Source organism: Corvus brachyrhynchos, unplaced genomic scaffold (assembly GCF_000691975.1).
Source record: "Corvus brachyrhynchos isolate BGI_N302 unplaced genomic scaffold, ASM69197v1 scaffold106, whole genome shotgun sequence".
Classification (NCBI taxonomy): Eukaryota; Metazoa; Chordata; class Aves; order Passeriformes; family Corvidae; genus Corvus; species Corvus brachyrhynchos.
This window is the reverse complement of record NW_008238834.1, coordinates 5,655,896-5,676,436: the sequence shown is the minus strand read 5'-3', so window position 1 is coordinate 5,676,436 and position 20,541 is coordinate 5,655,896. Positions and strand designations below refer to the sequence as shown.

The window sequence follows — 20,541 nt, the reverse complement described above, 5'->3', positions numbered from 1 at the left end:
ACAAATGTTGTCTAATGTTTCTCAGGAAGAATTACATATTCTTGCATGGTGGGTTGGGCAAGTTTTCCAGACCAAGAGGGATCAACCTTTTAATAGTTTCTGATCTCTTTGGTTGTAGGTTCTTAAATCCCATAAATAAGTAAAAATTCTTCAGTGTTTGAGATACTTGCTTGGGGAATTAAAGAAGATTATATATTTTAGCCCTGACTTTGAAGCATGAAAATGTTTTTGGATCTTTTTTTGGCGTTAGTGCATCTTTAGATATTCACACTCTCTTCTGCATATATTTTGTAGAATTGCAAATATCTCAATGGAAATTGCAGTCAAGTTTGAAGAAATGCATCTAGGCAGGCCTATAGCTCATCTTGTAGAGCAATGTAGATGTCCTGCTGGTTACACTGGATTGTCCTGTCAGGTACAGAACACTTGAACCTTTTTGCATGTCTAATAGTGTGAAAGTAAAAAAATAGAAAATTACTTAAATAGCTTTTAAAATTGTTTGTAGCTGTTGATAGCTGTGATAATTTTTTTAAATTTAATTTTGCTCCCCTTACAACTAGAGCTGTGCTCCAGGGTACTACAGGAGAAAGCATACAGAACTCAGTGTAAGAGAGCCTCACACTGTGATAGCACCTTGTGTGCCATGTCAGTGCAACAACCACAGTGAAACCTGTGATCCTGACACTGGAAAGTGCTTGGTATGTACATCTTATGCATTCTTCTATTGATTTCACCTGAACATACAGAGGCAGTAACCTATCAAAGGAGTTATTGAGAGAAGTATTACTCCCTGTATCGCTTGGATAAAATGTGGGGGTTTTTTTCCCCCCACAACTCTGAAAGATGGAAAATCTGAATAGTTTCCCTTATGGTCCATTCAGTAAAATTAGCAAGGTTTTGGGGCACTAACATACTCAAAATCATTTATTATTTTAGTTTTAATTTTACTTTTAATATTACTTGTGTATCAGTTGAGTTTGTCTGTTTTTCTGTGAGACTTTTTGGGCTTCTGGACTGCTGGTCTGCTTATGCACGCAAAATAGAATTAAAGAAAGCACTAAGCCATGGACTTAAATCAAGGGCATTTCAAATCAAAATCTTTCTCTCTCAGGAAGAGAATCCTCTGGGCAGCTTTAAATGAGGCTTTTTAACGCCCAGGGACTAAAGTATTACTGGGGTATGCCTCAGCTAAGTTGGTTTGCTCACTTTTCTCATTATATTCCAAAGGTTGCAAAGAGGGGTCACATATGACTAACACATTTCCTCTCTCTTGTGGTCTGACAGCCTGTGGACAGCAAATTCTCAGCTAACCAAATAAGGCACATTAAGTCTGTTCCCTGATATTGCTCAATACTTTTTCCTAATTTTCTTTCAGTTGCTTTGTTTTTCCATTAGTGAATTGGTTAGTTTAAAATCAACTTCTTAATTCTTGAAGTCAGTTTTTAAGTGAGTTTCCTTAGTCCTTCAGGCTTTTGTAAGCCATTCTTTTGCTTTCAGGTTTGTCCAGAAATATGTATCTCATGAGTAAGAATTAAAGTTCTCACTTTTGCAAGGCCAAAATGCATAGGTCTTTCACACAGGTGAATATTCGTCATTCTTCCTCTTAGTTTCTTGTTAAGGATTAGCAAGTCATCTGTGTCTTGAGATTACTACATAAACATTTCCAGCTGAGGGATGAGTTGGTTTTCACCTCTGACTTCTGCTCCCATACAATAGGAGGTTGCGTTGCTACTGTTTACTCTCATCAACTAACCTAAAATACAGACTAGCAAGTATATGAAATAAAGAAAAAGAAAAAAGAAAGGTAAAAAGAAAAAAGGGGGGGGGGAAGCAGAAGGTTATTTTTGTTAACTTGGGGGACTAGTCAGTTAAATTGTGTTTATAATATCAATTTAGTCTTTTAATATTAATAGCACTGGTTATTGATCAGTACTCTTGACAAATTAAATGTAGTATCTGGAATTCTAACTGTGGATAGTCCTCAATGTTTGCTGAAATGCTGGAACTGAAACAGAAAACCCCAGGTATTCTGTTTAATTTTTCCATCAGATTTTGTTTGGGTGGTTGGTTTTTGCTTGGAATTTTTGGTTGATTGTTTTGTTTTTTTTAGGATTTTTTGTTTTGTATTGTGATGTCATGGCCTGAATTGGATTAATAGCAGCAGAAATACATAAATTTTAATGGGAATTTAGAGAAGAAATTAGGTCAGCCTGCCTGAAGGGGCATTCATGTAAGAGAAAATACGCTGCTATTCTGTTTGTTTTTGCATAAAAGGTTTTTTTCACTCAGAGAATGCTGACCAATGGGTAGTGACATGTAGAGATGATTGTTGGAAACTGTACACAGGTATTGATTGGGGGGTAGATAAAGTTACTCCTGTTGTTTGTTGTTGTTTTAAACTGTCTGAATGACTTTTTTGTGTCTCAGAACTGCAGAGATAACACAGTTGGTGATTACTGCAGTGCTTGTGCCCCAGGCTACTATGGAAAAGTAATTGGATCTGCCAATGACTGCTCTCTTTGTGCCTGTCCCAGAGCCAACCCTGTTAGGTAATCAGAATTTACTAAACCCAGTGTGCATTTTACCATCCCTTGTTTCTTGTGTTGTATGTCTAACCTCCTACTCCTTCTGCTCCTCCTACTATGACAGTAGGAGTTGGTTATTGTTACATGTTACTTATTTTTAGACATTTGAATGCTGCCTATTTTTATTTAGTAAATGGAACTTGCATTCTGAGATGTTCACAGGTACTGGTAACTGTGAAATTTTAAAAGGATCAGGTGATAGATGAGACAGTTTTTTCTCTAAGACTAGAACAGGCACATTGACTGTTTTATAGATAGTTAACTAAGTTGCTGTGATATTGTTTAGTTTGAAATGTGGGTCCCTTCTTCATTCAGAGAACAGTACTTTTGTATTTACAAAAATTCAGGCCATACCCACTCAATGCAGGAACTTTCCATAAGATCAGTCCAAGGGGAAGAACAAGGACTCTTTTGTCTGAAATTTATACATTTAACTTTGTATTTTGAAAAACAAAATGCCGTGCAAGCTGGGTTTTTTTTCAGAAGCTTAAAAAGCATATTTGTTGTTTGCTTTTGTATAATTGAGTCAGAATGAGAGTCTAGAAATTCATGCAAGTCTCAGTTAAATACGTACTATAGCCATATCATACAGCATCCATTTTACATTGTCTTACCTTCTAAAAGGAAGGCCATAATGTGCTCCAGCATGTTATGCAGTAATGGAGCCACATTGGAAAAGCAAACTTAACACAACTAATTTAAAGTACAAATACCAGAGCAATGCATCAGATTAAACAGAAGATTCTGTTGCTTACAGTGTTTAACCTGTGGCTGAAGGTGTTGTCTGTCTTTGTATGGTCTTTTATTTATATGATAGCAGCTATTTGTTTATCCTTCCTCCAGTTTTAGTCCCACTTGTGTCCTGAAAGGTGTTCAGGATTACCACTGTGATGCTTGTCTCCCAGGATATGAAGGACAGTACTGTGAAAGGTGAGTTACGCGTGGTGTCCCCGTTTATTCCCAGCTCCCAAGGACAGTTTGGTTAATATGAGCCGTATGTGTACTCAGATTATTCAGTGCTCATAAATAAATGTATAAATGAATGCTCAAGGACTTAGAGTGATTTGCTAGTTACTGTTGAACTATTAATAAAAAACCCAACCTATCAGTAAATGTGACATCTGATGTCATGATGAATATCCCCTGATGTTCGGCGTGCCATTCCTCTCCGTGTAGGTGCTCCCCTGGCTATTACGGTGACCCTCAGCTCCCCGGTGGCAGCTGCCGTCCGTGCCAGTGCAATCCGGGCGGTTCTGTTCACGGGAATTGCGATGGTGGCACTGGGCAGTGCCTCTGTAAGCCGGGGGTGACGGGACAGCTCTGTGAGGAGTGTGAGCCGAGGCACCTTCTGCTGGAGGACGAGTGTGTGTGTAGGTGGTTTTTAATTTGTTTACTTTCCCAATGGGCTGTGGTCCACTCAAGTGATATTTATGTGGATGGGTTTATGATGTCAGGCCCTGTTGTTTCTGTGAAGGAAAGAAATGTTAACAACTCATTTCTGTAGATGGAGAGGTTTGGAGGAGGTATTCTCTGGAGGTCCCGTCCAACCTCAGCCATTCTGTGAACACAGAGCAAGCTGTGCAAGAGATCATAAAATCAGACAGGCAGTTAATCCTTAAATTGCTTATTTAGTGTTACAAACAAGTTTAGGAAAAGTAATTTTAAGGCTTTTTCTGACTGTATAATACCTTTATTCATTTGAATATTTTGAATTCCTATGTCATTGACGCTTTGGATGTGAGGTTGCCGTGATAATACTTTTGGAATTATCCCAGGTTTATAGGCATTCTACACCAATAATAAGTCATATTCCCCCAATAATTAGTCTTGTAATTCTTTATGAGAGTGTAGGTAGCAGAAAGACACATCTAGTACAATAATCTGCTTCTATAATGACTCAGGATTTAGAATTCAGGTTTTATTTTGTATAAGTAATAAAAAAACAATCTGGAAAGTAAATAGAATTACAGGACTGTAGGCTTGAATTTCCTGTCCGCCAAACCTGTTTGACTGAGTGGCTTCAACATGAATTTATTGCAAAATAGCTAAATAGGCTCAAAAATCTTGTAATAGAGCAGGCAGCTCAGTAGTTAGCAGGACCAATAAGACTCTAGTGTGTGCTAACCTAAGGAGAATGTGTTTGGAATAAATTGACTCTTGGGCAGGAAGGGAAAGGCAAGACTACAAATCTGTGTATTTAGAGTTACTACACTTTATCACTCTTAACTTAAATGATGAGGGCACATACTGTCAATATTGAAATTGCAGGTTTTTTTGTCTTCATTTTAATACTAATATTGCTTCCTTAAAATTGTTTATCTAGCTTGTGATGACAACTGCACAGGAGTTCTGTTAAACAGTTTGGATAATCTCAACGAGGCCATACTTTCAGTGAACCTCACTGGTATTGACCGTGTGCCCTATGGGATATTGTTGGAGTTGGAGAATGTGACACAACATCTGAAGGTAAAATGAACACATAAATAGTAGAAATACTCAGTCACACCTTTAAAGCAAAACTTGCAGCTGCTCACAGGTGCTGGTAATTTGACAGAAGGCCTCCTGAAGTTCGTGGCTTGATTATGTGTGATACCAGATTAAGACCGTTATGTTTGCTATGGAAGTGTACCTTAAGTGATTTAGCTGCCTGTATTAGTTTATTTTCATTTGTTGCACTGGCATTTAAATAAGTAGATTAAAATATTTTTCAATCAGCAATAGGATTTTTGCATGTGCTGTATATATGTACTTCACCTGGATTATGTGCATTCTTAAGGCTGGCCAGCAAGGGGATTAATTTTCAGTAGGGAAATAGAAACAGCAGGCCAGGTCTTCTCCCTTTTTGGTCCCTTTGCTAAAGAGCTGCCAAGGCATAGATCTAGAGGCTGTTTCCCCAGAGTCCCTGGAGTCCTTCTCTGGAGTGGTAGGCTGCTTCTCCATTAGCCAGGGTGCTTGGGATGCAGCAATTTGCTTTCTTTTTGGCTGTGTGGCAGTCCCAAGTGCCTTACTCTATCCTCCATCTCAGGACACTAAAGTCAGGTGGAATGTTTCTGTCTTGGACACTTTCAGGCTGCTTGGGGCCAACTTCCCTTCAGCTCCTCCCCCCCATAAACAAAGCATGAAATACCACTTTTTGTGATTCTAGAAGGTCATTTATTGTTGCTGAGGAGTAAGTTCATGTGGCCTCTGCACAAAACCAGAGATAAACAGGATCCTCCCTGCTTCATGACTACTAAAAATAGAAACATTTATTGATAAGAGTCTTCTCAGCAATAGTCAAGCAGGCAAGCTCTGAGTCAGAAACAATGCTATCTTCTTTGTATTTCACCATATCACAAGAAAATCAAAGTAATGTGAGCCTTTTTGTGCTGCCAAATTCAGCAAACTAAAATTTTGAATTACAATTTCTTCTATTTAAGATATAAGGCAGAATGAATTCCAATCAGTGAACTTCAAAATGTTAATAAGTACAATATTTGATGGCAAACTTGTTTAAGTTACATGTTTATGCTTCAGCAGAGATACTCTTATTCTCTACTTTTAGTTACTAACCTTTCAGTTTGAAAGCTTTAGTTGTGCTTCCCTTCCTTCATGTCCTAAGGCATACGTGTACTGAATTATTGTAATACTTCAAGGATACAATTTAATTGCTTTCTATAATTATTTTGTGTTTGTATAGAAGCATCATCAACTTTTACTTGGAAATATTGTTCATCTGTAGTTTTTATTTAGCACTTTAATTGCAAAGAAAAGTCAAATCTTACGTAAAAATAAAGGTAGTTTAAGTTTCTACTTACTTGTTGCATAAATTTAACTTTCTTAACTATAGTAAGTTTATAGTAAGTTTACCTTAACTACTTAAGTAAGCTTTTACTTACTTCTTACTTTTTAAGTTTTAGTACATACATTTTTTCAATATTAAAATTAAATCAAAGCCAGCTGGCCCTTTCTTGGAAGTGGGATGCTTAAAGTGGTATAAAACTTTTTGTGACTCATGTAATTTTGTTTATGCCAGTATTTTTAAACAACTGAATCTAGGGGGTAAGTTGATAGTCTTATAATTTTTATCTGTTTGGAAGCAGGTATTCCCCTTTTTCTGGATGCTTCAAGGTTACCTTGCCTTTTGCCTTGTACCAAAGTAACTGTGGCTGGAGGCCAGAAAATCCCCAAGGTTATTTCTGTGAATTGTGAATCTTCCCTGAAGGGCTGTCCCTTGCACTGGGTTGCATCTGCCTCATGCTGGTAGCTTGGGAATCCAAGTAGTTCCTCTTTTCTGTACCTTTCTGTGGGTCCTTTGGTAATGAAAGATTATCAAATCAGGTTGTCCACTCCTTATTGCTTCTGCACCTCCAGGCCACTGGAAGACTTCAGTTGTTCTGTTTTTCTAGTTAAAGCCTTCTGCTTTACTCCTCCTGACATACCTAAACTTGGTTGCTGTCCAGTTCTGCTTTTTTGAACTAGGCTTTTAAAGAAACTTGCTGGGCTTTATTCCAGGAGGCTCAAGAGCTTTAGCTCTCTTTCACTTGTTTTTCATGCTGAGGAAAAGACTGTGAAATTTCCATTTCACAAGGCTGTTGGATACTCTTATGTATTAGTTTTTAAAATCTTGGACTTTACTTATATGCGTGTATGTATGCGTATATATATACACATACACACACTGTATTTACCATGGTATTCACAATGATTGGCTCTGAAACATCTGAAATCTAAAAATAACCTTTCCTAGACTTTCTCTCTCTGTAAGAGATATGCCCTAGGTTTCTTTGCATCTTTAGAGAAGTGGTATTCTGTTGCAGGCCTTGACTGTATCAAATATTATAGACTTGGGCACAATGACCTACTAGTTGCCTTATAGAGCAGATTTGAGGTGACCTTGAAGGCAAATGCAGCATATTATTCTTTCTCATTGACAAAGGGACTCACAGGACTACTTATCTCCAGGGTCATCCTCATGGATACACCCTAGTGCAGCTGTTCTGACAGAACCAGCTGCTGAAATGGAGCAGCTATGGGATTGGATGAAACATTTAATTTGAAGGGCCTTGGAACTTCTCAAAGTAGTTTACTTGAGCACTCAGACTGTGGTGAAGTTGAGACTCAGGAATGCAGAAATGCTGTTTCCTTCCTTTTTACGCAATTAAAAATACAACATGGCTGGATTCTTGCTTATTTAAAGAAATGGTACAGTGTGTTAATGAATTGTATGTGTGTAATTACTTTATATCATCTTGTGTGCTTTGAAAATCAGTCCTTTCAACAGCATATAAATAGTCTAAACAGTGTGCATAGTTATTTTCTTCCCAATACTTTCCTGGAGCCACAAAGAAGTCTTCAAATTACAGTGAGCTGTTACTTCTCCTTTCTTATAGAGGTCTGTAGTTCCTAGAGAAGATCCAATTTACTCATTAGATACAGCACAAGAAGGTCTTCTGAATTTATCAGGAGGAATTGATTACTTGCATGAAGAGGTAGGTGCTGGCTTCTTTATTCTTAGATTATCTGGAGAAATCATTTGAGATTTCATAGCATAGTAGCTTAATGCCAGAGAGTTATTCAGAAATTATTTAAAATCTGTAGAGTTCAATAAAAGAATGCAGTCAATTCTGTAAGCTTCCTGAAAAGGGGAGTTAATTGCTCTGTGGACTTCTGCAAACTGCAGTAGTTTATGATATTGTACAGAAGATTTACATGGTATCTGTTAAAGTTATTTTGTACTGTGAACATTTAATATCCTAAAACTGGAGAGAGTGACTTACTTTCTTCTCCTTGGTTTTAACATGTGGAGCTTATTAAAAATTATGTCGTACCTGTAGTATTGTGTTTAAAATGATCTCAGGAGAATTAAATCTGTTGAAATCTCACAGGAAAAGTAGACAACATTTTTATTCTTTATCCAGCTTTAACAGAAGAATAATTGTAGGTAGGAAATAGAAAACAGTACTTCAGCCATTGGATCCCATTTGCTGACCATATGTTCTTACAATATTCTGACCACGTATGCAGAATCTAACCAGGTGCTTCCACTGAGTGTTGTTATTGCTAATACTGATGTATCCAGAACGGTGATTTTCCTAACAAACATTAGTTGTACCTAAAAAATTAAATAATATTAACTTAGTTAAAGAAATGGCTTTGATAATTATAAGCTCACTGATTATGGAAATAATTGATAACGCTGATCTGAGAGCCTGGAACTTAAATCACAGTTAAGGCATCTGCAAGCATGGAAGCATCAGAGATTTGTGAATCAGTTAGATCTACCTTATCAAAAAACATTGTTTCCTTACACTAAAATATTCTCAATATTAAGAAAATAAGCATAAAAACCATAGACAAGTGTCAGGAATTAATCAGTGTTTTAGGAGAACTGTCGGATATTCTCTCTGATTTTATTCTAGACAACTAGATTTTTGAAAAAAGCTCAGCAACTTGACACAATGACTCAGAAAACCAGGAATAAAAGTCAAGAACTGACTGCCTTTATTGACACAGTACATACAACCATCAAAGGTATCCTGTTTTTAAGATATTTCCATTTCTTCACAAAATTTAGTAAGGGTATGTCCTTTGCAACTCTTAAGTCGTGTTTACATGGAAAATTCTGCAGTTTGCACAGGGGATTAAAATATGCTTTCTTTTTTTTAAATGGTATGACTAAATTATTTACTCCTACTCAGTACTTGCTGAAGTTGCTGTGTCACTGAATGAAACACTGGGGCTGGATCTGCCGCTGTCAAATGCTACATCTCAGCACCTACAGGATGATATTTCTGCCCTTTTGGATTCATTGCGCAAGAAGGATTTTGTTCAACAGCACCATAATGCTACCACAGTCCTAAAGTAAGCCTGTTCTACCGAAAACTCTATTTCACTTATGTCTCTGCATTGCAACACTGCTTTTTTGACGAGATATCTGGAGAAACATTTTGCCATAATGAGTGGCAGTGTGACAGATAGTTAGCCCAGGTGGACCTATATGAGCTTTGTTTTGGAGTTACTTGATTTGATGATACTTGGTCATCCCAGGTGATACAAATCAAGAATAAAGTCTTTTAGAAGTCCGTTAAAAGCAATAGTAAAGCCTGTTAACTTAGATGTGATACAAAATTCCCTTGCAATAAGTGAAAAGACTCACTGATTTCAGATTCTTTCAGATCTGACCCTAACACACGTCTCTGTGTTGATTTTGGCTGGGAGATAGCATAAAACTGTCTCAGTTGATTGCAAGCACAGGACATCTCAGGCCTGCTGAAGGACATGACAATTGATTGTCACTGGAATATGTATAACAAAAATTTGCAAATGAAACCAAAGCATTTTTTAAAGCATTCTGAGCCATTGTTTATGGTTGTATTCTGTTGTCTTGATTTGTCCCCAGTTAAAGGCTGTTTTGAAATGGCTTTTATAGTTATTATTAGTGCTTATTGCCAGACTTGGCAAGACAAAAAAATTGCTGTTCCAAAAGTCAGCTAATGTTTTGTTCCAGTTTCAGAAATACTGACTAATGCCATAGCACTCCAAAAACTGTAAGAATGTTAATATTGGCTTCAAGGGACGAGGATTTAGACCAGAGTAGAATATTTCTGAAAATTTGATTTTTTTTTTTTTTTATTAAAAGCTTTGGATTAAGCAGGATAGAGTGTTTGTGTTGGTAGTATGTCTCATTTTGTTCAGCAGACTCTTCTGCTGAATGTAGAACTGCATAGAAGCTATATAGACATGAAAGTGGACCAGAAATGTACCATTCATTCTTCTTCCTATTAGGAACTTCAAATAGATTTTTTTCCACTTACAAATATGTCTCAAAATGTTTTGTTCCATAGTAAGAGTGTTCTGACTTCAACATCAACAGTTTTTGAGCTGTTATAGAAGGTGTTTGAAAATTAACTTTTTCAATTATAGTCTCTGTTGAAATTTCTGAAAACTCTCTGATAAGGGTCTTTTGACAGAGAGTTAATCAAGGAAGAGAGTTAATATGTTCTATAAGGTTGTTTGCTCTGTAGAATTTCTTATGCAATGCAACTGTAAATTCAAAAATTATTTAAATAAGCAGCTTGCTAGTCTGTATTTTGGGCAGTAGGTGTTGCTACATGACTCACAGTGGACTGAGTTTGTGATAATGTATTTTAGGCAACATTTGTAACTGAGGTCTCCACACATTTGCCGTGAAAGGCAAAGTCCCCAGACAATTAGGAATATAATCTTTTTACTCTATGCTGAAGCAGAAGCCATTATTGACTTGTAAAATACTTTAGATCTTGTAGTGTTTTAAGGCTATGGCTTCTGACTGTAAGGACTCTGAATTATTAGTGTTAGGAAATATATGCAAATGTGCATCTGCTGTTCAGTAAGAAAGATGGAATGTGTTTTGCTGTGTATATCTGTGAAATAAACTAGGTCTCTTTCACTTTGGCTAAAGATCTATGTGATATGCAGTCAGATTAACAAGGACAAACATTTATATAAAAATACCATTACAGGAGTTGCAATTTTCAGCGTATGTACTGAAATGAAGAGAAACAAAGGAATAGACTTTCAGGATAATTTTCAGTTCTATTCCTTCAATTCTGGGAAGTGTTCAAATGGAGATGCAAATATTCCCAAATAGAACAGCTGAAGCAATTAACAACTGACAGATTTGGGAGGATTTACTATTTGCCAGATAATCTCTGTTGCTGATTAAAAATATAAGTGCAGAGATTAAATTATTTCAGATTGTAATGCTGAAATTGTTAATTTCAGTGCTCATTTTAATGAGGCTATTTATTTTTATTTGATATTTAAACTTTTCTGGACTCTTGGGTATATGTCTTTCAGTTCTGTTTACTTGCTTCTTTCCAGTGCCAATCCTCATAAATGATGTTTTGATCCTACATTCAAAATATGAATCACTACAATTAGGATATAGAGTAATCCCAGAGGAAAGTTTCTCAGAGATTTTGATTTGGGGGGATGTCCCAAATTAAGTCCAAACAAATATGATTCGTACTAACCCCTTCCCCCTCTAGTCATTAAATACAAATTTTATAAACTGCATTACTGTTGTCTCCCCAGGCAGTCATCATTTTGTGTGGTAAAATGAATAACTAAACTACCATGTGTATGTATGCTACTTTAGAAAAAAATGGCAGACTTTTGTAAAAAGATGCATATAAATTAATTTCACATGACCCCATTTTCTCCTTAAGAAATCCATGCCTAAGCGGCTCCTTCACTGTTTCTTTAATTTCTGATTCCTCTTCTTTTTCAGAGCTGCAGAAAAGTTATTGACCCAGGTTCAGAAAGAATATTTCAAACCCCAGCAGGAACTTGCTGAACTAAAAATGGATGCAAGCCAGTTCTTATCAAAGCACAACAGCAGACTGCAGGATGCTCAGGACCTGGTGAACGAGGCTCTCGCTAACATCAATGAGACCCATCACTTGTTTCCTCTTATCTCCAGCAACCTGGCAGAGCTGAATGTAAGAGTGGACAGTCAGTGTTGCATAAGAAATATCGAATATATGATTGTTTTTAAAAGTTGATTTTTAAATTTTTTAAACATATTTAACCATTTTAATGTTTAAATATGATACCTGAAAAATTTAAAGGAAACCAGACCCCTGTTTGAAAACCATAATACTATGTGTTATGTGAACTCATCAGTATAGCTGACTTTTCAGACTACTATAAAACACTTGATTTATGCTACAGGACAAAAAACTAAATATAAAGGAAGGTGAAGAAATCTCGAGCATTCTCATTAAAGAAGGGAAGGTCCTAGTTAATGCTGCTGCTGCTCTTGCCCAAGATGTAAAGAACTCTACATCTGTAAGTCCTCAGGTTTTAACATCCTCTTTGAGACTCTCAAGTGTATTTTGCTAGTGAAAAAAAAAGGGAAACATTTTGTTTTGCAGAACGTGGAAGTTCACCAGGATGGGTTAGTCCTGTGGAGCACCAAACTGAGGCATCACGTGGATGAGCTGGTGATGCAGATGTCTGTGAGAGGAGTGCTTGACCTGGTGTACAGAGCTGAGGAACATGCCACCCAGTTCCAACGACTTGCAGATACACTAGAGAGGTGATAAACTCAAGAATAATGAAATCATGAGATTTACATTAGTGTCAGATTTAATATAAATAGGGAGAGGCTTGATTCACTAGCTGAATTCCCTGTCCATGGCAGGGAAGTTTTAGTAGATGATCTTTAAAGGTTCCTTCCAACCCTAAGGATTTCATGATCAATTTTTATTCCCCATTTAGTTTGAAGTGCTTTTTACTTTTAATGCCGTGTAACTTTATGAAATGATGTGGAGGAGGGTTGGTTAGTCTTGCATTTCATGTGGCTGACTTACACAGTGAATTGTGAATTATTAAATGCCCAATGAGTATATCATGGCATAGCTTGAAAAGCATCTGGTCTACATATGAAAAATTCTTGGCAATATATCTTGGAATGTGATCAAGAAGCTATTCTTATTATGCCTCTATTATTGTTACTTTCAAAGTGTTCTGCAGAAATGAGTGGGTTGCAACTTCAAACCCACTCAGATGCACTCTTAGAATTTGAAAGTTGCTAAGTCATTCCTGTTAATTCAATGGAAATTAATCTTCTATCCGAGGAATCCTTCTAGGATGCATCTTGTTTTGTCTTTTAAAGTCTGCAGATATGTGTTAAAGTTAAACCATATCAGATTGGAACATTGACATCTATTTTAAGTTTAAAACCAGAAAATTTTGCTCAGAGTAACATTAAGCAATTCTTGACTTCACCACAGCCAGATAAATTCAGTAAAGCAAAATTTACTATGGATTAAATTTCAGATACTTATAATCTCTACCTAGTTTCTGTATCTGTACTTAGTTTTTGAGCTTCAGATAGGGGCTTGTTCCTGTTCTGTTTAGGCAATATAATTTGTTTGTTCTAAGGGTCTTTATAAATTGAAAAAATTAACATAAATAAAAGGGAACAAAATAGAAGAAAAAAAAAAGAGATGGAAAGGAACAAAACAGAACAACAGCTAACAAAATAGAAAAAACTCTGCAAGAAGAAAACCTTTTAACTGATTTTTTTCAGTTCAAAAGAATGAATTTAAAGCCCCTTATGCAACATTGGGCAAGGTGTGCTTGTTTTTTTTCAGAGTGCATCATGTATTCTGGAAAGATGTGCATGTTGTAATTGAAGACATGGAACTCAGTGCTTGATTGAAAACAGATTTGCTTGTTAATTGTCTATTTAGTGGCCTCTCTAGAGTAAGAAATGTGACTCTGAACACAACTGCTGCTATCTACACTCACTCCAGTGTTAAAAGTGTGATTGAAAGAACAGAGAGTTTGGCAGATGATGCATCTAGAGTTGTGAATGGCCCCTTGGATTTTGTAAGTATCAATGCTAGTGTTTTAATTTATGTCTTCACCTTTCTCATTTTAGAATATTTGTTCTAATTGTTTCTGCACTTGCTGAAAACGTGAGTCCTCTTGATGGAGGCATGTCCTTGATGGCAGCCTGTCCTACCAAGTAGTATGTACTGTATCCTGAATCCATACTCCAAGACAGTAGCGATAACACATTTCAAGTTCTGTTTGCCTTCCTTTTCTCTCTACCACAGTACCATTTTCCCTTTGTTTTGTTTGCTTTTTAATGTCTAATGCACATTTAGCTGGACTGGACTTGATTCTGTGAGGGTTTATATCAGTCATCTGACATGTATTCTTGTAGAACTTAAATTCCCAGGCCTCTAATGCTCCCTTCCACCTCTGGAATTATTCAACGATCTCCTTATTTGACCTATCCCTCTTCCATTTCTATCTAGATATTCCCAACCACAGCTACTTTGCTTAGTAGAGGACATTTCATAACCAAATATATGTCTATGTCTCATCTACCATCCCGTTGCCTTCCAAGATTATCAGATTGCTACTGAAACAGTAGATTAAAAAGACCCGACCAGTTCCCAGTCTGATCTTAACAGTTTCCTATTATTTTATTTCCCCCCTCACATTTCTTCATCATGCACATTTTACCTGCAGAAGCAAATGTGTGATAATGCATTTACATGACAGCGATCAAAACAGCTGACATTCTTTTGTGAGCTTGTATGTTATTATATTGCACTCTGTCTTACTAAAGCTTTCTACAGCATGAATCCCTCAAGGTGTTTTTCGAGATCTTTTCAGTTGGAGAAATGTAAAAGAATGCTTCTAAGACTGTGATTTTGAAATATCTCACCTTAAATTGCTCAGCGCTGGAAATTTTGAATTGGGCCTGGAAGTAGAATTCCCAAAAGACAACACTGAATCACTACCAGTATTGAAACTAGAATTTTGCAGGTTTTGTTTCATAGCCATCTCTTTTTTTTATTAAATCACAAAGAGATTCAATGTCACATTCTTGGATAAATGATAGCAACTTGTATTATTTTTAATTGATACTTAGTAGGGTAATGAATAGAATAGCTCATAAATAACTAGAATGGTCAATAACTTTAAGTAGGTGTCTGCAGATACTTAAACGTTTTCAGTTGAATTTCTGTTTTTCATATGTGGCAACTTGATGTCTGTGTCTTTTAGCCAGAGGAGTCTTTCAGTCTTCTGGGAAAAGAAGCTCTACTGCTTAGCTCCAAATTTCAGAATGAAGCCAAAAATCTGAAGAAAAAAAGTGATGGTCAGTTCTACAGAATTCAGGCTTCTGCCTCTATTTCTTTTTTCTATTTTCTGTTTTGTGCTGGAGTTTTTTTATCTTTTTTTTATTTGTCTTTTTTGTGTAGGTTTTTTTTTTTTTAATGAGCATAAGTTAAGGTAAATATATATGTGACTGTGCATATTTTCATGCAATTAAGATTAATGTTTGCAAAGTATTCTCATTTTTTTGGGTAAGAATATAATTTTTCTCTGTAAACATTTAAAAATTTGCCCTTCACTCTACCACATTTACCTATAAGCAATACTTTCAATGGCTGTTTTTTCCAAACTTTATGAATTAAATCAGTAGAGATTGTTCAGTAGAGAAAGAAAAAGCCAAATTCTTGAAAATTCCATTAATTTGTTTTTATTTAATGAATCATGGATGACACAGGTATGTAAGATGACATGTTTAAATCCTAATCCTTTTTACGTGTTCCTGCTGGACAGCTGAAATACAAAAACAAGCTGAATTTCTTTGTCTCCATAAATTCAAAAATACTTTTGATTTTTTTATTACTCCAAAGATACCAGGAAGGCATTGAAATCTACACAATGAAAACTCAAAAGCATTTTGAGCGAAGGCTTTATGTAGGAGCAGAAGCAGGCCCTTAGTGAAATTTTTTGACAAAGTTGGACAGAAAGGGAATGTTTCACAGAGATAAACTATATCTGTAAAATGGTCTTGTCTTGCAATACCAATGGCTTACAAATATGTATAAATTTTATGTAATTTAGATGGACAGAATTACATACCTTTTTTGTTCCTTCTATTCTACATATTTTAATTTCTAATGAGAGGATTCTGCAAACAGATCACAAATAAGTAGAAAAAACCCACTTCTTTGGCTCCTGTTACATAGTATAAAATGTGAAGAACACAGTAAAAATTATTAGGGTTCAAAATCATGGAATAATTTTATCTTACAGCCTTTTCCTCACAATGTTTGTAGCTCAGTCTCATGGAATTGGCCAAAAAGGGTAGCTTTGAGCAGAATGGTGCCCACAGGAGCTTATTTATTAATACTGCATTCATTTTGCATTCCTGTTTGTAAAATGCTCTTTCTGTTGGAAAAAAAAGTTCCATTGATGAGATAAATGAATGATTCTTATCCCTATATTTTGGTTTTGTGTGGGTTGTATGGTATTTGTTTATGCATATGTTATTTCTTTCAACAGGACTTCTATTTGGATTGAATGGGTTGAACAAAAAGGTAGAAAAGATTCAGGAAAGTACTAATAAAATTGGCAACCAACTAAATGGTTCTCTGTTGACACTCAGAGTATTGCCTAACAGTAAGTGAAATTTATATTGGCATTCTCCTTATTACAGAACTCTCTAGTACAATTGTAATGAAACCCTGTTCATTATCTGATTGCAGAAACCTAGCAATAAACTATACTGGAGACTTCATTTAGCCTCCTAAATATTTTACATTCTTTTTAGTAAATCCATTAAACATAATTGGGTCTGTAGTCTGATTCACATTTCACATTGCTGTAAATCAGGAGGGGCTCTGGTAGAAATAGAATTACACTGATATGAAAGGAGAGTGAAGTTATAGAATATTTAATCCCACATGCGGAGAAACTTATGTATGGAACTGTGAGATTTCACTTTCTTTTCTGGCTTGTTTCAAAATTGTTTATACTAATCTGTGGATTTTACAGTCTGCATGTAAATGTTTTCTTGTTGTAAATGCTGACTTCACTTAACTGATTAAAATCAGTTCTTTTCTGTGCTTTTCCAAGATGAAAAAATTCCTTTTTTCAGTCATTATTTTGAATAAAGGCAAGACCTAGAGTTCATGGAAACTAGTAGAGAAAATTGCTTTGAATTTGTGAATAAGAGGGTCTGAAATACTTTGCCAATCTTAATAATGTGTTTTAAGTTAGAAAAACACTGTTTAAGATCTATTGTTAGGGTTGTTTGAGTCTACTGTGAATCTGGATTAGAATGCTAAGTTCAAACCTTAAAATAACCATTTTGCAATTCAGAGACTTAATTCATGCTGAAGGGTAATAGTAGTGATGAAATTACACTGGATATGAATTGCAGGATGCTATCTAACGTAAAGCTACACATTGACAATTAAGTCATTAAAATCACAGGAGTGTACTCCTCAGCTCACATTTTTGAATCAAACATTGTTTGATTTCAGCTTTGTTGTTACATTTCTTGAAGTTGTCTCTTTTTTTTCCCCTCTGGTCAGAGATCCATGGTGGCATTGCTCTCTGTGTAGAGGGCGGTGAAGAAGGATCCTTGAAGGTCTAACTGAGGCCTTTTTTGCCAGCCACAGCATCTTCCCACCAGTGTGGGCAGAAGGTGTAAGGGGCAGGCTGAGATTTGGAGTGGTGCACTCAGTAAACTGGTGCTTGTAGCCCAAAACAGAGGGTGTAATAGACCTTCTTTCTCACCAGCTTTGTATAGGATTCAAAACTTCAGTCTCAGATGAGTGTCTCTGGGTGCCAACACTCATTTAGGGGACTTAAACACTGTGAGCCTGATGTATTCATACAAACCTCCTGTTGAGATAGGCAGAATCAAGTTCCCCAAACAAACAAAAATACAATTCTTACTGAGAGGAATGTAACTGACAGCATTTCTAGTATTTTGACTATGTTTGTAGCTGCTGTTAGGAACCCAGGCATTTGCTAGTCACAAGTATGCATGCAAGTTTTGAATATTTTTTTGACCTGGGAACTGTGTTTCAGATACCAGGAAATACATGCTTGAAGTGAAAGAGCTGGCTGTGTCTGCAAACATCAGTTCTGTGGTGGATTTAAGTCAGTTTGGGGATTTCAGTCAAAAGCTAATGAATACATCCTCTACATTGTCCCAAGTTAATGACACTTTGAGGAAAACAAGTGAACTCATAACTGATTCATCAAAAGCTGGTAAGTTTGCTCTGTAGAAATGTCACTCCTTGCAGAAGCAGTACCAATACTCAATTTTAACAGGCATTAAATATGAGTCTGATGGGCTGAGAGTTTCTTCCTAATTCAGTAAAAATATGCTTGCTTTTTTAAAGAGACCTATAGAGGATTCACATGGGATATATATCCCTTACTGATGTTTAAAATTGCTGAAACCAAAATGGTCGGAAACTGGCTACCTTGACTAGGTATTTTAGCCATGAACAGTACATTTTGCTTTCACCCTGCGTCAACATCTCTTTTATGTTTTCACAGCATTCACAGCTGAAAAACAAGTTAAAGAAGTTGAAGCACAAGCAAGTCTTTTATTGGATAGACTCAAACCTTTGAAAATGCTAGAGGAGAACCTGAACAGAAACCTGTCTGAAATTAAAGAACTTATCAGCCAGGCCCGGAAGCAGGCAGCATCTGTAAGTTCCATCATCCCAGACTTAAATGACTTTTCACTTTTAGCAGGGAGGTTCTTTGAGATAAGGAGCCTAAAATTTACTTTCAAAGTACCTGGCTGTTGTTGTGGAGTCTCAGTGAAGTCCAAAGAGCACTGACTGATGCTAAAAAGCATACTGGCAGGGCTGTTGGTACATTTTAAGGTTTTAGCATCAAGTTTCTTACTGCATTTGTGAGTTTGTCAGAACAGCTACCTAATAATTTATCTGCTATTTCCTCCTGTTTCCTATAAAAATGATGAAACACAGTATGTCAGAAAGCAGTCATGAGAGATTTTGATGAGAAAGAGACAAGCTGGGGGATGGCACTGCTGTTCTCTTTAGTACAAGATGTTAATTTTTGAGGTTATTTAGAGATTGATGTGGGGTGCCCGCATATAACATCAAGTACCACTACAATTTTTTATCAAGAGTGTTGATTCTATCAATAAATTTGCATTTATGGCCTGTCATGTTCATATGTTCTTTGCAAGAAGCAGCTGATCATCCAGAGTGCTTTAAGACAGTGTACTTGTTTTCAAATCTCTGCTTCTCCCTTAAAGACAGCAAAAGTGAACCAACTGTACTATGGATGTCATTAGACTGTGAGAGAAACATGAAAATGGCTTTGCAATGAGTAGTTTTTGGTATGCTGTTGACTTAAGTGTGGGTATGTTATTGTAAGGTTTAGGGAGGTTTTGTTTAACAAAACAGAAGGCACTCAGTTCTTTCTGCAAATCTTCTTAATTATATGGTTATTGCTCCTCTGTCACAGTCCACTGAAACTTAATGAATCCACTGCATAAAAAAAGGGAATGGTATTTTCTGAGGTGTCATAAGCCACAGAGGTTCCTGGCAAGGCGAAAAGAAGTACTAGCAAAATCCCTTTTTCCAATTTGTAGGAGTTTGTTCTTTTTGGGGGGTGTGTGGGGGTTAGGCACTTTGTTTGTTTGTTTTGGTTTGGGGTTTTTGTTTGTTTGTATTTTTCCTTGGGGTTTTTTTGTTTGGTTGGTTTTTTGTTTGTTTGTTGGGGTTTTTTTGTAATTTTTTACTGTACAAGAGAAACTTGATGTATCTGTGTCCAGATGCATGCATACACACACATGTGCTATATGCACTTAGTAGTTACAGGTATATCCCATGAAGTTAATGGAATTAAGGCTTTTCTCTTGCTAAAAGGGATTTTCTGTCATTATACCACCAAGCTGCTGGATGCTTGGTTGCATTTAGCTTGGATCAATATTTTATCAGTATACTAAAAAGTGGTCAATGGAGTTAGGGAATATGATTTATTTAATTTTTAAGAAGTTGAACTTGCAGTATATTCACAAATTAATTTTTTAATGTTGTGTAAACTGCTACAATTTTGAAATAATCAGAATTATTGCAGACAGTCTTCCTTCTCAATTTAAAAAAAAAATTCTCTCAGCAGAGACTAGAAATGATTTCCTTTATTTTTAAAACATTTTGAATTTCTGTATCTCTATTTTCTGATATTATAACGTGGCTTTTTACTGATATATGGCCTTCTGACCCAAGATTTATTGTTATTGTCTGATGTATTTGAATAGTTTAATTACTAATTCAAACCTCCTAATTAAGTGAGTGTATTAAGACAGATTTCATTCTTTTCTATTGTGAATCTCTTTATCAAGTGATACCTACAAGATTGCAAAAATCTAACCCAGGTGGCAATACTTAGATTGCATGAAAGTATCTCAGCAAAAGGCTTGTGTTTGTTGGTCAGAAGCTAACTACGTACTCAGAAATGTGTGCTGTGTACACTGAGACTTGTTTGGATTCCATTTGCTTCTTTTCCCCCCAGATTAAAGTTGCAGTATCAGCAGACAGAGATTGCATTCGTGCCTACCAACCCCAGATTTCATCTACAAATTACAACACCTTAACACTCAATGTGAAAACTGCTGAAC

At 36.2% G+C, this 20,541-nt stretch overlaps 1 protein-coding gene across 1 annotated transcript in view; it reads left to right on the top strand.

The window, feature by feature from the left end:
- The window catches only part of LAMA1 (laminin subunit alpha 1), an 86,118-nt gene that overhangs the window by 47,784 nt on the left and 17,793 nt on the right, over positions 1–20,541 (top strand). The window contains 18 exon segments of the mRNA XM_008636838.2: positions 295–415; positions 561–698; positions 2,428–2,549; positions 3,429–3,515; positions 3,762–3,955; positions 4,909–5,051; positions 7,958–8,056; positions 8,987–9,098; positions 9,266–9,428; positions 11,839–12,049; positions 12,282–12,398; positions 12,485–12,648; positions 13,808–13,946; positions 15,138–15,231; positions 16,428–16,544; positions 17,964–18,146; positions 18,441–18,595; positions 20,436–20,541. The exon segment at positions 20,436–20,541 is cut by the window's right edge and continues 11 nt beyond it. Of these exon segments, the coding sequence (XP_008635060.1) occupies positions 295–415; positions 561–698; positions 2,428–2,549; positions 3,429–3,515; positions 3,762–3,955; positions 4,909–5,051; positions 7,958–8,056; positions 8,987–9,098; positions 9,266–9,428; positions 11,839–12,049; positions 12,282–12,398; positions 12,485–12,648; positions 13,808–13,946; positions 15,138–15,231; positions 16,428–16,544; positions 17,964–18,146; positions 18,441–18,595; positions 20,436–20,541 (2,465 nt within the window).